This window comes from Trichechus manatus, unplaced genomic scaffold (assembly GCF_000243295.1).
Source record: "Trichechus manatus latirostris isolate Lorelei unplaced genomic scaffold, TriManLat1.0 scaffold00213, whole genome shotgun sequence".
In the NCBI taxonomy this organism is placed as follows: domain Eukaryota; kingdom Metazoa; phylum Chordata; class Mammalia; order Sirenia; family Trichechidae; genus Trichechus; species Trichechus manatus.
Genome location: NW_004444149.1, coordinates 1,354,880 through 1,372,129, shown reverse-complemented (window position 1 = coordinate 1,372,129; position 17,250 = coordinate 1,354,880). Strand labels below are relative to the sequence as shown.

At 39.1% G+C, this 17,250-nt stretch overlaps 2 protein-coding genes across 2 annotated transcripts in view; both read right to left on the bottom strand.

Moving 5' to 3' along the window:
* Window positions 1–2: 2 nt before the first annotated feature.
* Window positions 3–4,554, bottom strand: LOC111822794 (GON-4-like protein; the record flags this gene model as incomplete). Its single annotated transcript, XM_023742601.1, has 3 exons — window positions 4,479–4,554; window positions 3,672–3,842; window positions 3–179 (listed from the first exon to the last, which is right to left on the bottom strand). Coding segments are annotated over exons 1-3 (387 nt in total), but the record flags the coding sequence as incomplete, so codon positions are not given.
* LOC111822792 (GON-4-like protein) overlaps window positions 4,503–17,250 on the bottom strand; it is a 47,071-nt gene continuing 34,323 nt past the window's right edge. Inside the window, exons 4-10 of the mRNA XM_023742551.1 lie at window positions 11,271–11,464; window positions 10,491–10,565; window positions 10,257–10,307; window positions 5,878–5,928; window positions 5,463–5,558; window positions 4,740–4,822; window positions 4,503–4,598 (exon numbers count right to left, since the gene is read on the bottom strand). Coding sequence (XP_023598319.1) covers window positions 4,760–4,822; window positions 5,463–5,558; window positions 5,878–5,928; window positions 10,257–10,307; window positions 10,491–10,565; window positions 11,271–11,464 — 530 coding nt within the window. The 3' untranslated portion in view covers window positions 4,503–4,598; window positions 4,740–4,759. The remainder of the gene's footprint in view (window positions 4,599–4,739; window positions 4,823–5,462; window positions 5,559–5,877; window positions 5,929–10,256; window positions 10,308–10,490; window positions 10,566–11,270; window positions 11,465–17,250) is intronic.

Below are 17,250 nucleotides of genomic sequence, written 5' to 3'. Positions count from 1 at the left end.
TCATCATCCATGAGTCCCCCTAGCCACGTCTTCCAGTTCTCATCATCTGCTGTATTGGGGTCATACATGTCTGGGGTGATATCTGGAGCTCGGAGCTTGGCCTCTAGTTGCCCCAGGGGAACATCTTTTAGGGGCATCTTAGAACGGGTTCGGAATGCAATGAGGCTGTCATCCATGGTCTAGCCAATGGAGAAGGAAAAAAATGTACCACTGAATGTCTAATGCTTCCAAATTCTCCAAACCTTATCGTCTCCTCTGTGTTTCTATTCTTAGCTTAAACTACAAGATTTCTCTTCTAAACAATTTGAGCTTTTTATTGTTTGTCTGAGAAATTTTCTGAAAATGACATCATTTTAAAATCAACCTCTCAAGAACATTTACAATATCTTTATTGACCACATACCATAAAATTCACCCTTTTAAAGTGTATAATTGAATGGATTTTAGTATATTCACAGAGTTGTGTAAGCATTACTACTATCTAATTCCAAAACATTTCTATCACCCCAAAAAGAAATCTCATACCCATCAGCAGACACCATCCATTGCCCTCCCACCTCCAGCCCTTGTTAACCACTAATCTACTCTCTATCTCTATGGATTTGCCTATTCTGGACAATTCACAGAAATGGAATCACACATTATACGGCCTTTTGTGAAGGCTTCTTTCACTTAGCATCAGGTTTTCAAGGCTCATCCATGTTGTAACATGTATCAGTACTTTATCCCTTTTTATTGCCAAATAATATTTCATTGTATGTAGATATACCACATTTTGTTTATCCATTCGTGAGTCAATGCACATCTGGATTTTTTCCACTTTTGAGGTATTATGGATAATGCTGCTGTGAACATTTGTGGAAAACTTTTTTTGTGGACAAATGTTTTCAGTTCTCCTGGTGGAACTGCTGGGTCATATAGTAACTCTATGTCTAACTTTTTGAGGAAGTGCCAATCTGCTTTCTACAGTGGCTACACCATCCTACACTCCTATCAACAATGTATGAGGGTTCCAGTTTCTCTACATCCTTGTCAGCACTTGTTATTGTCCATCTTTTTTATTATAGTCATCCTAGTGGATGTGAAGTGATATCTCACTGCAATTTTGATTTGCATTTCCCTAAAGACTAATGATATTGGGTATCTTTTCATGTGCTTGGTCATTTGTGTATCTTCTTTGGAGAAACGTCTATTGATCTCATTTGCCCATTTTTTAATTGGGTTATTTGTCATTTTATTGTTGAGCTGTAAGAGTTCTTCATATATTATGGATACAAGTTCCTTATCAGATATGTGACTTACTAATATTTTCTCCCATTCTTTGGGTTATCTTTTACTTTCCTGATAGTACCCTTTGAAGTATAAAAGTTTTTACTTTTGGTGAGGTCCAAATGTATCTATTTTCTCTTTTGGTGTCATAACTAAGAGACCACTACCTAATCAAAGGTCACAAAAATTTACTCCTATGTTTTCTTCTAAGAGTTTTATAGTTTTAGTTCTTAGACTGAGGTCTATGATTTGTTTTGAGTTAATTTTTGTATACGGTATGAGGTACAGGTCCAGCCTCATTCATTTGCATGTGGATATTCACTTGTCCCAGCACCACTTGTTGGTCTTGGCACATTTGTCAAAAATCAACTGACCATAAATGTAAAGGATTGTTTCTGGACTCTCAATTCTTTCCCACTGATCAATACTGCTAACCTTATGCCAGTTATCAGACTGTCTTGTTTACTACAACTTTGTAATAAATGTGGAAGTCGGAAATGTGAGTCCTGCAATTTTGTTCTTTTTCAAGACAGTATTGGTTATTCTGGACGCCCTGTATTTTCATATACGTTTTAGGATCAGCTTATCAATTTCTCCTAAAAAGGCGAGTTTTGATAGGGACGGCTTTGAATCTGCAGATCACCTTGGGAAGTTCCCCCTGAGACGACTGCAACAACCTCCTAACTGGGTTCTCTGTTGCCTCTCTTGCTTCCTTAGAGTCCATTTTCCTCACCTTAACCAGAAGGAAAATTTTAACATCGATCAGAAAAATATCACAAAAAACTTTTCCAATGGTAAAAATAGAATCTAAATTTCCTTCCAGGGTCTCCCAAGGCCCTCATGATGTAGCACTTACCCAGCTCTCTGACCTCATTCCTACTGCTCCCTCCCATGACCCCTATGCTTTGGCCAGTTTCTGTCCCTTCAACATGCCAAGACTGTCCCCATCTTAGGGACTCTGAATGTGCTGTTTCTCTGCATGGAGCACTCTTTTCCCACATCTTTTACATGACTGGTCCCTTCTAATCATTCATGTCATCTCCTCAAGGAGGCTTTTCTTGATCATTCTATCTAAAGTACTCTGACAGTCATGATCTTATTTGCTTGCTCTTATTTAGTTCATAGCACTTAACACTATCTTATATTATTTTTTGTTTAGGTGTTTAGACTATAAGCTCCATGAGGAAGGAATTTTTCTGACTTGTACCCTGTTGTACTCCAACTTCAACCATTCAGTATGTGTTTGTTGAGTAAATGGTTAGATAAAAAATTATTCCTCCCATCACCACCACTATTTATTCGCTCAAAAGCAGAATGATTAAATTAAATGACTCTTGACAGTTATTCCATTCAATACTCAGTTTTTCAATTTCAGGACACACATACTTTCCACTGACCTACAAGACTAGTGAGGAAAACTTACAACTTTAAAAAGAACTGGACAAATAACAGGATTACAAAGTCATCAACTGACAGTGACCACAGTAATGACTGTTTCGGGCAAGAATAATCAATGGACACTAAAACCAGTGGGTGAAAGGATGACGTTCGGCCCCATAAAAGAGACACCACCTTAACGGAGGGACCAAAGTTAACATTACCAGAAAAGGGGCAAACAGACAGATGTTGTGTGATTCCTGATATGATGCACTGAGGAAAAAAACATCACTTATGTGGAATTCCTGCCAACAGTGCCAGATCTAATTATGAGGAAATACCAGAAAAACCCAAATTGAGGAACATGCTACAAAATAATCAGCCTATACTCTTCAAATGTGTCGAGGTCATGAAAGACAGAATGTTGAGAAACTTTCAGTTAAAGGAGACTGAAGAGACAACTAAACACAATCTGTACCTTGGACTGGATCCTGGATCCAAAAAAAATTTTTTTTCTTTTGCTATGAAGGACATTGGGACAATTGGCAAAATTTGACTTAGAACTTTAATAGATTATAGTATTGTATCCTGATTTTGATAATGGTATTGTGGCAACATAAGAGAATGTCCACATTTTTAGGAAATAAACACTAATTATTTAGGGGTGAAAGGGCATCATGTCTACATGATAAAATGATTCAGAAAAAAAAAAAATGAGTGTATGGAGAGAGAAAGAGGGAGAGAATGATCAAGCAATTGTGGTAAAATGTTACTATCTGGGTAAAGGCTAATCCTATGCTCCACACTGAAAACATGCTTCTGCCTCATACCTTATCCCTTCCTTAGTAACTGCCATTCTCACTTACAATAAAATAGCACGGACCACGTAGGATATTAAAGACTAACAATTTTGTGGCCTTTACTTACTGTATCAGAGTCTCTTTCCCTCTCTCTTCTCAACCTGAGCAACGCTAAACTATTCCACGTGACTTTCTCAGTGATTTAGAATTATTTATGATGTTTACCTGGAAAGAGTCTACACAGACTGGACTGGAAGCCAGCTCCTCATCCACAGCATGCAACTTCTCCATGAAAGTGCTATCCTTGGTCTGCTTTGGCTTTGGAGGGGGCGGGGGCCCCATGGGCACCACCTCAGCACTGATGTGCCTGATGGCAGGCGTGGTGACTTTCTCAGCCTGATTAAAAGAGGCACATGTGATTTAAAAAAGTAGGGGGTGAACACAGGGTTCTTCTATATACTAATGATCTTTCTCTTCCCATCTGGATAAAAACCGCACCCGTTGCTGTGGAGTCCATTCCAACTCAAAGCGACCCTACAGGGCAGACTAGAACTGCCCCACAGGTTTCAAGAAGATGCTGGTGGATTCAAACTGCCGACCTTTTGGTTAACAGCTGTAGCTCTTAACCACTGTGCCACCAGGGATCCCCTCATCTGGACAGAGGCACATTAAAACAAAGGCACTGTCAAGCATATAAATTTAATCCCATTAGGTTTCATTCTATCTCAGATGAAACCAACGGGATGTAATTTAGGTTACCAAAAGATGAGAAATCTAATAAAAATGGCTTTACGGTAATAGAAAAAGTGGGAATGTGAGAAGAGAAAGGTAGGAGAAAAGAAAGAAACTCTTCTAGTCTCACACCCTCAGCCCCATAAAGAGCTCACATATTCCAGGACGATAATGGCATGATTACCGCCCTTGAATCGTGTTTGACAAAGGGTGACAGCTCAGAATCACCACCGGTAATTCACAAGTTCGAGAATCTCACACAGTAATCTCTAGTTCGTCTCTTTCGTCTGATGCTGTTACCTCGGATAATATGCCGCTCTCCTCGTCTGTTTCAGTCATCTCAGAAGACTGCCTCAACCTGGATTTCTTTGCCCCACGTGGAGACGAAGCAGTGCTTTCAACATCACTTTCCAATAAACTCTAAAAAATAAATCCAGTTCTCTTTTACATTTATGCCTCTACCTTATTCCACTGAGTTTGAAGTCTCTCAAGACAATAAATATCACAAAATATCAATCAATTAGTCAGAGGAAGAAAAAATAAAACTTAGAGGCGTAATACCCTGAAAGTTGGGGTAGGGATCAGGTCACTATCTTCATCAGCATTGGAAACTTTGTAAAATTGTAAAGCATTGCTTTAAAATCCTTTTAAAAACAAATTAAAGAACACATTAAGAGAATGGAATATTACACAGCAAAGAAATGAACAAACTAGTATAGCTACAACAGGATGAACAGATCTCAAAAGCATAATGTTGAACAAAAAATAGCCAGATACAAAAGAATAAATATGAGTCCATTCATACAAGGTTCATAAACAGTAAAAATTGAACTACTGTGTTCAGGAATGTACATTTAGGTGGTAAAACTATAAAGCAAAGCAAGAAAATGACTACCAAAGTTGGGGTAGGAGTTACCTTTAGGGTGGAAGGAGGTGATTGGGATTGGGAAGGACGCACAGGGGTGCCCTGGCAATGTTACAGTTCCTGATTTTGAAAGAAATGTCATGAGGATTTGCTTTATAATAATTTGTTAAGATGTACATTTTTAGTCTGTGCACACTTCTATATGTGTGTTATATTTCACAATACAAGAAGTTAAAAAAATTAAGGGAGTGTAAAGAGCAGAAGAACACCTTACTTGTGCCAAATGAGTAGAAAACAGAACTGGGTCTCAATCCTTTCTACAGAACAGGTGATACATTGCTAAGGAAGCAAAGTACACTCCGCCTTACTGAACCAGATTTTCTTCTGTGTCACCAATTAACACAAGGGTCGCCGCTCACCTCTTCAGCGGTCTCGTCCTCCTCCTCCTCCGCGGGGTGGTACTCTTCATCCGAGGAGTCATCTTCTTCGAGGTGGATGTCCACAAACTGAGGAGGCTACACAGTTAGGGAGAAACGAAGGAATGGGAAACACAAACCATACTATTTAGAAAATAAGGGGAAGAAGAGAAGGGCAGGGAAAAAAATTTCCAAGAGAAAAATGAGTAGCTGGAAGCAAGTAGACACAAGGCAGAGGCTAAAGAGATTTCTTGCATGAGATCAAAACCTAATGGTCATGGAATGGAAAACACTAAAGCTGGAAATTAAACAAAAAGACAGATCAAAAATGAAGTTAACAAACAGAAAAGAAGTACTTAGGTTTTAAAACTGATAGTCTTTCTGGAAAAGAATAAGAATTACCCCCATCCAAGTTTACCTTAATTTCATTGGCCTTCTTAATAGGTGAAATGTTCCATGTTGGAATTACCTACCAATAAAGAATATAAATAATTAAGTTCTTATCTGAAATAGACTGCTTTTCATTTTTACTTCCTCTTCACCATCACAAAGAACCATCTACCTAAAATGTAGCAGCAATGATCCGAGGGGTGTTGATTATCTGAGGGTATACGCACAAATATTTGTGAGAGCTTGATAAAAGAAAATGAGAGAAGACTCTACTTCTGTTATTAGCACTTTTTGCCTTGAACCTGGTAAGACTCTGCTCTATCACCTACAAAAAGGAGAAAATAATGTCTGTCTTGCCTACTTTATAGCACAGCTGTCGGTTCCCATGGAATAATGGATGTGAAAACTATTTGTAAACTATTAAACTATACAAACCTAAGATATTATAGCTTACAGTAACCTTTTCACATCAGTACTTCCTTTTTAATCAATTACATAAATCCACCACAAGCATGCCTCCAAAAACCCAGCTACGAAAACCTCTGATGGAAAGATGTAGGGATGAAGCATCATGCTGTCTACAACTTATTTTCAAAAAACAATACATACAGAGAGATATAAGGCAAATATGGCAAAATATTACAAATGTTTCATCTAGATGGAATCCAGATTCATTGTAATATTCTTTCAACTTTTCTGTATGTTTAAAAATTTTCATAATAGAGTTGGGGAAATTTTTTTTTTAAGAATTTTCAAAAAGCTCTTATATGCTGCTAACAAAATGCCATTGGGGTGTATAATTTCTTGACCATTTAATTGTGACCCAACCAAAATCATCTTATGAACCAAATTCAACTGGCTACTAGATTCTATCTCCAGAAAGAGCCTTAGGTTCTCCATCCCCTTACCCCTGCCACATCCTGGCTACATGATCTAGCTCTGTGAAGCTGAGCCTGTTATCCAGTGAAGGGAATGAAGCAACTCAAGCCCATATAAAAATGAGGAAAAAATAGACAAATTCATGGAAAAGGCAGATAAATTCATGGAAAATACGGACAAAAAAAAGAAGAATTCAGGAAAATAATACAGGAACAAAATGCCAAAATAAATTCACAACTAGAAATCATACAAAAACACCAATTAGAAATCCAAAAGATAAAACAACAAGATTTCAGAAATGGACAGTGACATAGAAGGTCTGAGGAGCAGGTTTGAAACAATGGGAGACAGGATCAGCTAAACTGAAGACCAATACTTGGATACAACTTTGAGGAAAAATCGGAAAAAAGAACGAAGAAAAATTAAGAAACCCTGAGAATTATGTGGGATACAATCAAAAGCAAAATTCTGCGAGTGATGAGAATTCCAGAACAGGAAAACGAAAAACACAGAGAGGATCGCTGAAGAATTGCTGACAGAAAACTTTCCTAATATCATGAAAGATGAAAAGCTGATCATCCAAGAAGCTCAATGAACCCCATACAGGATAGACCCCAAAAGAAAATCACCAAGGCATATCATAATCACACTCACTAAAACCGAAGGCAAAGAAAGAATCCTGTCATAGATTGAATTGTGTCCTCCAAAAATATCTGTCAACTTGGCTGGGTAATGATTCCCAGTATTGTATGATTGTGTACCATTCTGTAATCTGATGTGATTTCCTTATGTATTGTAAACTCAATCACGATGATCTAATAAGATGGATTAGTGGCAGTTACACTGATGAGGTTTATAAGATTGGATAGTGTCTTAAGCCAATCTCTTTTGAGATACAAAAGAGAGAAGCAATCAGACACATGGGAACCTCATACCACCAAGAAAGCAGTACCAGGAGCACAATGCGTCCTTTGGACCTGAGGTTCCTGCGCAGAGAAGCTCCTACACCAAGGGAAGATTGATGACACGGACCTTCCTCCAGAGCCAACAGAGAAAGCGTTCCCTTGGAGCTGATGCCTTTAATTTGGACTTGTAGCCTACTGGACTGTGAGGGAATAAACTTGTCTTTGTTAAACCCATCCACTTGTGGTATTTCTGTTATAAGCAGCACTACATGACCAAAACAAATACTGAGAGCAACTCGAGAAAAAACGAAAAGTCACATACAGAGGGGAAACAATAAGACTAAGCTCTGATAACTCGGCAGAAATGATGCAGGCAAGAAGGCAATGGGATAACACGTATAAAACCTTGAAAGAAAAAAACTGCCAACCAGGAATAATATATCCTGCAAAACTCTCATTCAAATATGATGGTGAAATTAGGACATTTCCAGATAAACAGAAATTAAAGGAATTTGTAAAAACCAAACCAAACTTACAAGAATTATTAAACAGAGTCCTTCGGTTTCAAAACAAACAACATCAGACCACAGCCTGAATCTAGGACACAAGATCACATCAGCCAGACACCAACCGAGGAAATTAACTCTCAAGGACTACTCAGAACCAAAAGATTTACAACAGGGAACCAGAGATGTTAATCTGTAAATAACAACACCATCAGAACAATAAAAGAGGGAATAAACGGTGTAGGTGTAGAACTTTCTAATGGAGAGGAAGGCAAGGTGATACCAAGTAATAATAGACCGGTTCAAATCTAGGAAGATAAGGATTAATTTCAAGGTAACCACAAAGAAAGTTAACAAACCTACTCATCAAAATAAAGAAAAACATAAAGACTCAATAAACACAAAATTTACAAAAACAAAAGAAATGAAAAACATTTGCAAACAAAAGAAACTCAGCACAGGAGAGTAAGAGGTACAAAGAAAACATCTGCACCACAAAAAAAAGCACTATAAAATGACAGCAATAAACTCATATCTATCAATAATTACACTGAACGTAAATGGCCTAAACGCACCCATAAAGAGACGGAGAGTGACAGATGGATTAAAAGAACAGGATCCATCAATATACCCTCCACAAGAAACAAAGATGTAACAAAGAAACAAAGACAAAAATTCATTAAAAATCAAAGGATGGGAAAAAATATAGCAAGCAAATTGCTACCAAAAAAGAGCAGGAGTAGCAATACTAATCTCAAATAAAACAGACTTTAAAACAAAATCCACCATAAAAGACAAAGAAGGGCACTATATAATGATTAAAGGGACGATCCATCATGAAGACATAACCGTAATAAATATCTATGCACCCAATGACAGGGCTCCAAAATACATAAAACAAACTCTAACAGCACTGAAAAGAGAAACCGAAAGTTCCACAATAACAGTAGGAGACTTCACCACACCACTCTCGGTAAAGGACAGAACATTTAGAAAGAAACTCAACAAAGATAGAGAAGATCTTAAGGGCACAATCAGCCAACTTGACTTCATTAAAAAAAAAAAAAAGTTTTGTCACATGAAGAACAATAAAAAATATGGGAATGTTTAGCTAGAAAAGATGATTATGGAAAGACAGAATAGTTGTCTTCCAACAAAGGAAAGGTCATAGGGAAGAGGAACAAGACTTCTTCTGCAGGGTCCCAAAGAACAGAACCAGTGCAAACAGACAGAAAGTGTAATATGTATTTTGGGTTGTGGCACAGTGGTTAAATAAGCGCCACTCAGCTGCTAACCAGAAAAGTTGGTGGTTTGAACCCACCAGCTGCTCCACGGGAGAAAGATGTGGCAGTCTGCTTCTGTAAAGATTATAGCCTCGGAAACCCTATGGGGCAGTTCTATTCTGTCCCATACGGTTGCTATGATACGGAATCAACTCAACATCAATGGGTTCAACGAGCATGAGTCAGAACCGACAGCACACAACAACAAAGCCAAATCTTCCCTACTACCAGAGATAGAATGGACTTCCTCAGGACTACCGTGTGCCTTGTCACAGAAGGTAAACACAAACTTGACAACTGCTTGTAAAGAAGGACACAGAATGATTCAAAGCGTAAAAGTGGTTCCTATACTTTAGTGTGCAAAAGAATGACCTGTTGTGCTTTCAACAATGCATATTCTCTGTCTCTACCCCATACGTCCTGACTCCTAGGTCTGCAGTGCGCCCAAAAAGGTGCATTTTTAATAAGCACTTCTGAGGGACTCCACACCAAGGTGATTTTGATGCAAGTGGTCTCTGGGACACACTTCAAAAAACACTACCCGAAACACTCTGCCAACATATACTATGACATGAGTAGAAAACTGACCTCGCTCACTGGTTTCAACAATTCTAATAGCTCTCTATCTAGCACTTCTGAAAAGCAATACTTGAGCATCAACTAAAATAAAAATAAACTATGATAACGCTTTCAAGTATTTTATCTTTTACAAATATTTCTTCAGAGGCAAACCTAGACCCCAATAAATCTTCCCTGTACTCTTCCCTACAAACAACCTGATACTAGATCTAATTTCCAAGCTAAATGAGCAATAATATGAAACACAACACTCACCACTCCTTTCTCCACCACCTCCTTCAGTTTGGAGCGCGTCATTTTAGGCTCCTAAGGAACGGAAAACAGGAAGAAAACAGTCAATAAAAATGATGTGATGATTCTTGAGTTTTGCGATGCTAACGTTGCTCCCAGCTGTAAAACTACTTACAAACACCCAAGTGGCCTCCTACACTCAGTCATTTCACAGATACCTGTTCCCTGACGTGAAAAGAGTGACAACCAAATACTCACAAACATTGGCGTATCTCCCGTCTCACTGATGGCTGCCTTCATCATTGCTACCACGTGTTCATTCGTGATTACCTCCTGCAGAAAGATGGAATTTCACTTTCTGCAACGAATGTCTGCCATCTAGACAATACTCATCTCTCTGTATCTCTGCTAGATATGTGTAGAGGATAAAAGAGAGCTAGATATGCCACTAACTTCACACTGAGTTAAAGCAAAGCTGAAAGCGAAGAAGGCAAAAGCAAGCTTTGGATAGCTTCAGACAACGTGGCAGCAAACAGACCAATCTCACTAGCTGCGATTAGGAATGGAAATGGCTCACTTAAAAAATTCTGAGGTAACTATATGCTTAAGAGAAAGAGTAATTAACAGCAAAGACTGCAAATAGCTGTGCTGCTATACATCAAAAAATGGTATTTACATATGTGCAAAGTACTGTAAGTTGTTAACTGGGCGTCTTTACAGACATTTCAACCCACAAAAGAGTAAATCCACTATGAACATTATCATCTACAAATCTGCTACACAACACAATAAAAAATCAAAGCAGTGGAAGGAAACAGGAACCATTTATATTCCCAATTAAGTTTTTTAACGTGTTCGGATTTCAAACACGTGCTGAGTGCAAAGAAGGAAGCCATCTGGAAATGTAAAACATTTTGCCACAGTAACCCCCCAAATTAGTAATTCACATACCAAGAGTCCAGAACTTTCTGAATAATCTCATTTGCTTTCCACGGAAATGTTCCCTTACGATCACACAGCCGCCTGAGTCCTACTCACGTGAAGGATGTTTCGCACATTGACCGCTGTTAGGTTGTGCTGCTTGGCGCCATCCTCTAAGGTTCGGTCAAGCATGTCATCCAGTTTCAGGTCATAAGCCAAAGTCCCTTCTTCTTGACCTCTTCCATCCCGTTTCCTCTTGGTACCCTTCTTCTTTTTGCGTCTTTTCTCGCCTTCTTCATTGTTTTGCTCTTCTGCGAATAAACCAAGAGTATCACCAGAATCTCCAAAACAGCTGCCCAGGAATTTAGCCCAGAAAAGCAACACTAACAGGAAAACACGCTTCCAGCTGTCTGGTCCTGGAAATCAAAGAAGACTATGATATGGTAGTCGATGGTAACAGTACTAGTAGTAACTAGTAACAGCTAACACTCACTGAATGTTTTTAGATGCCAGGTACTCTTCTACACGCTTTATACAGATTAATTCACTTAACTCCTCAGACAATCCTATAAAGTGGGTACTATTATTTTCCACATTACAGGTGAGGAAACTGAGGCAGAGGGTAAGAAAACTTGCCTAAGAGCGAGTAAGTAAAAGAGGTATGTTCTGAAGCCAGTCACTCCAGCACTAGAATCTGCGGTCTCAGTATTACTCTACACAGCCCAGATAATAAGTCAAAAACCTGGGTTTGTACTCCAAGTTCCACTTGGTAATAAGAGTCTAATTTTTTTTTTTTTTTAAAATATGGATATCTGCCCATCAGGAATGTCATGCAGATTAAATGGAATAATATATATCAAAGTGTTTTATGATCAAAACAATAGTATACAAATGTAATTTATCATTATTATTATACTACTCAGTCTAGAGAAAGAACAGGAAGGAACAAATCCATTTTAAAAACTCCACTCTCTGAACTATAAAAAGGATGAAGCATCTTTATTCTGGAGACCCTGGGTGATGCAAACAGTTAACGTGCTCAGCTGCTAACTGAAAGGCTGGAGGTTCAAGTCTATCCAGAGGAACCTTGGAAGAAAAGCTTGGTGATATACTTCGGAAAAATCAGACACTGAAACCCCTATGGAGCACAGTTCTAATCTGACACACATGGGGTCACTTCACACATGGGGACCTGCGAAGGTTTCACTCTATTCTACAGTAAAGGAGCACATATAAAACTAGACAAAAGGAAGAATATCTTGACTATTAGAATTTGGTAAGACCTGGAATAATTATCATAAAATACCAACGTGAGGTTCTTATTTCTCTGATACTTTTGGTCTGAAAAGAAGGGGTTGGAGAAGACAGCATCAAGAGGACCTTCTTTGATTAAAAAGATTATATGACCTTCAAGCTGCTCCCTGGCAGTAGTTATGCACTGAAAAATTATTAATAACTTCAAACAATTATTTCTGTATTTATAAACATATAATATCAAGAGTTTGAGAAAAATGTTCATAACTTTCTACCAGTAATTATTCTTCTGAAGGACATAATTTAGACATGCAAAGACTGATAATTAAGATATTCATTGTAACATTTTACCAAAAACATGAAAAAACTCTAAATGTCTAATATTAAAGGAATGCACTGTAACTGAGCCATTAAAAACAGTTTTTTTCAATTCCCGAGGCCAACTCTTCAGACAAAGATTGGACTGGACTGTGGGACATAAAAGGATACTCGTAAAAAGTATGCTTCTTAGCTCAAGTAGACCCATGAGACTAAATGGGCAGCTCCTGTCCAGAGGTGAGATGAGAAGGCAGAGAAGGTCAGGAGCTGGCTGAATGGACACAGGAAATCAGGGGTGGAAAGGAGGAGTGTTGTGTTACAGTATAGGGAGAGTAATTAGGGTCACATAACAATGTATATATAAATTTTTGTATGAGAGACTAACCTGAATTGTAAACCCTCACTTAAACTACAACAATACAAACAAACCTACTGCTGTTGAGTCGGTTCCGACTCGTACAGACCCCGTGGGAGAGAGTGGAACTTGCCCACGAGGTTCCCGAGGAGAGGCTATTGGATTCAAACTGCCGAACTTTTGGTTAGCAGCCAAGCTCTTTAACCACTGTGCCACTACAGCCTTGGAAACCCTATCGGGCAGTTCTGTTCTGTCCTGGGGGGTCACTGTGGGTTGGAAATGACTCAACCGCAATGGGTAATGCCCTCTTGAAATGCAAATATGAGGGCATGCAACTTGTACACAGCATCACAAAACTACACAATTCATATTCTGTAGCCTGTACAAGCATATGCATTTCTTTTTTACCAGAAAGGTGGAAATATTTCACAAAACTAATTCGACTGCTTTTATTTCACTTCTGGATATGTACAATTCTACCAAGACTCTGCCTTTGGCTCTACCTTACTGATGTGTAAGGAAGGACTGAACGGAAAAGGGACTATGGATTGCCCCTCCTTTCCTTTCCTTCTACACCATCATTTTCAGAGGAAGTGGAAGGGTAATGCAGGAAAGCAGCATGAATAAAAAAGTACATGATTAAAAAAAAAAAAAGTACTTTAAGCAGTGGGGGTAGAGTTTTTAATGACACAGAAAGTCTTCTGATACTGATTTCAACGAAAAAAAGGCAAAATTCAAATATACATATTGTTATGGATTGAATTGTGTCCCCCAAAAATATGTGTCAACTTGGCTAAGCCATGATTCCCAGTATTGTGTGACTGTCCACCATTCTGTCATCTGATATGATTTTCCTACGTGTTGTAAATCCTACCTCTATGATGTTAATGAGGCACAATTAGAGGCAGTGATGTAATGATGTAATTTGGCAGTTATGTTAATGAGGTAGGACTCAAATCTACAAGATTAGGTTTTGGCTTAAGTCAATCTCTTTTGAGACATAAAAGAGCAAGCAGAGAGACAGGGGGACCTCATACCACCAAGAAAGCAGCACTGGAAGCAGAGCGTGTCCTTTGGACCCAGGGTTCCTGTGCTGAGAAGCTCCTAGACCAGGGGAAGACTGATGACAAGGACCTTTCTCCAGAGCTGACAGAGAGAGAAAGCGTTCCCCTGGAGCTGGCGCCCTGAATTTGGACTTCTAGCCTCATAAACTGTGAGAGAATAAATTTCTCTTTCTTAAAGCCATCCACTAGTGGTATTTCTGTTATAGAAGCACTAGATGACTAAGACACATATCTTATATTCATGTAATCTAAATAAAAGGTTCTGCCTTGAGGCTTATCCCAACAAGGTGACAGACCAAAAGAAAAATAAAACTCCAAAAAGTACCCCAAAAGTGATACGACTCTTTGCTAACAGTCTCTTAGGGAAGACACAAAAGGGGAATTAAATAGCATAATGCACAGCAAAACTGACTAAATACCCTCTTTATACGTTTCTTTCCCCAAAGTCCTTCTCATAACAACTGTTCACCTCATTTACCCGTTACGTGCATCAATTTAGCTAGGCCATGATTCCTAGTATTGTGTGGTTGTCCTCCATTTTGTGATGTAATTACCTACATATTGTAAATCCTAATCTCTACGATGTTGATGAGGCAGGATTAGAGGCAGTTACATAAATGGGGCAGGATGCAATCTACAAGATTAAGCTGTATCTTGAGTCAATCCCGTTTGAATATAAAAAAGAGAATTGAGCAGAGAAGAAAGCAACCTCCTATCACCAAGAATGAAGAACCAGGAAGGGAACATGTTCTTCGGACCCAGAGTCATTGCGCTGAGAAGCCCCTAAACCAGGGGAAGATTCATGACAAGGACCTTCTGCCAGAGCTGACAGAGAGAGAGAGCCTTCCCCTGGAGCTGGCACCCTGAATTTGGACTTCTAGCCTCCCAGAGTGTGACAGAATAAATTTCTCTTTGTTAAAGCCATCCACTTGTGGTATTTCTGTTATAACAGCACTAGACAATTACCAAAACAAAAAACCCATTGGCATCGAGTCAATTCTGACTCATAGCAACCCTACAGGACAGAGTAGAACAGCCCCATAGGGTTTCCAAGGAGTGGCTGGTAGATCTGAACTGCTGACCTTTTGGTCAGCAGCCTGAGCTCTTAACCACTGCACCACCAAGGCTCCCCCAGACAACTAAGACTAAGACAACCCCTTTTCTCCATAAACTCCAAAACACCTCTCTCTTCACCACTCCTGGGATCTCTCTTCCCTTTGCTCTTTCCTTCCCTTTTGCATTCTTTCCCATGCAGACAAAGCTAGCCAGCTCTTGGCTTCTGCCATTCACCTTTCCCTCCTCATCTTAAAATGGCAATAATGGAATTCACATCATACAATACTTTTTCATGGAAAAATCATCAGTGTTGACATAATTCTATTTAAAATGTCTATATCATAAATGGAAACCCCGGTGGTGTAGTGGTTAAGAGCTACAGCTGTTAACCAAAAGGTCGGCAGTTCAAATCCACCAGGGGTCCCTCAGAAACCCTATAGGGCAGTTCTACTCTGTCCTATAGGGTCACTATGAGTCGGAATCGACTCAATGGCAATGGGTTTTATATCATAAATATGAAATTAAAACTATCACTGTGGAATAAAACCAACTTTATGTCTAAATTTTATCAGATGTATTTCCCCTCTGATTTTAATGCTAACTGTATTAAGAAATATGCATCTAACAAACATCAACACATCAAATGCCAACAGACTGCACATGCAATCCAAAAAACAACAGATAATTTAACTATTTCTTACTCTGTTTTAAAACTAATCCTTTTTAAATATTGGAACACTACTGACTAAGAATTCTGAAGCATAGAAATAAAAAACAGTTAAAAAAGGAAGTCATCTTATAAAGACCAGACTGGAAAAAATTAAAAATAAAATCTAACTTTTTCTTCCATGAGATGACAATAACTAGCGAAGGTAGCTAAAAACAAAATATTCTCTGAGAAATAAACCTCATGATGAAACCAATAAAATGAAAGCAAAATGCACAGTACAAAAGTAGATGAGGTCAGTAAAAATATGGATGGGTTCTACAATATCTGAATCAGCAAAGCTGCTTGCACCTTATTAAAATGGTTGCTTAACCAAAGACACAAGGAAAATATTAGCCCAAAGGACTCAAGGACCAAATGAACCAGAGACTCCAATGCAACTTGAGACCAGAAGAACTAGATGGTACCCAGCTACCAGCAATGACTGCACTGACAGGAACACAACAGAGAGTCTGAGACAGAGCAGGAGAAAAATGTAGAACAGCACTCAGACTCACATAAAAAGACCAGATTTAATGGTCTGACAGAGACTGGAGGAACCCCAAAAACTACTGCCCCCAAACACGCTGTTAACTCAGAACTGAAATCATTCCCGAAGCCCACTCTTCAGACAAAGATTAGACAGGAATGAGTCGGCATCGACTCAACAGCAACTGGTCTGGTTTATTGGTTTTGTAAAACCAAAAATAATACACATGAGGAATGTTTGTCTTAGTTCAATCAGATATACAAGACCAAATGGGCAGCTCCTGTCCAAAAGCAGGATAAGAAGGCAGGAAGGGACAGGAACTGGTCGAACGGACACAGGGTACCTGGAGAGGAAAGGGGAAGTGTGCTGTCACATTGTGGGGATTGCGACTAATGTCACAAAACAATACGTGTATAAATTTTTGAATGAGAAATTAACTTGAGCTGTAAACTTTCACCTAAACTAAAACTTAAAAAGAAAAAAACCGGGGGCGTGGTCATCATGGCGGAGTAGTTAGACTCTTCCTATATCCCTCTTACAACAAAGACCTGGAAAAACAAGTGATTTGATTCTATGTGAACATCTGGCAGCCCTGAACAAGGCAAGGTTAAGAAATCCATCTGAGTCATATGGCAGAGGAAGACCATTTGGAAGAAGGGAGGAGAGCTAGAGCCCCAGCGGCAAAAATGCAGAGCCACAGCCATGCCAGTCTGCGGTGAAGCAGGCAAACAGCTGTGCTGTGCGCGCGCTCGGGAAGCAGTTTCCACATCGAGAGAGAGCCGGCAGCAGAGATTCTGCTTGGACACTCCGAACCAGTGAAGAGCAGCTCCCAAGAGGCTAGGATAAGTACATGC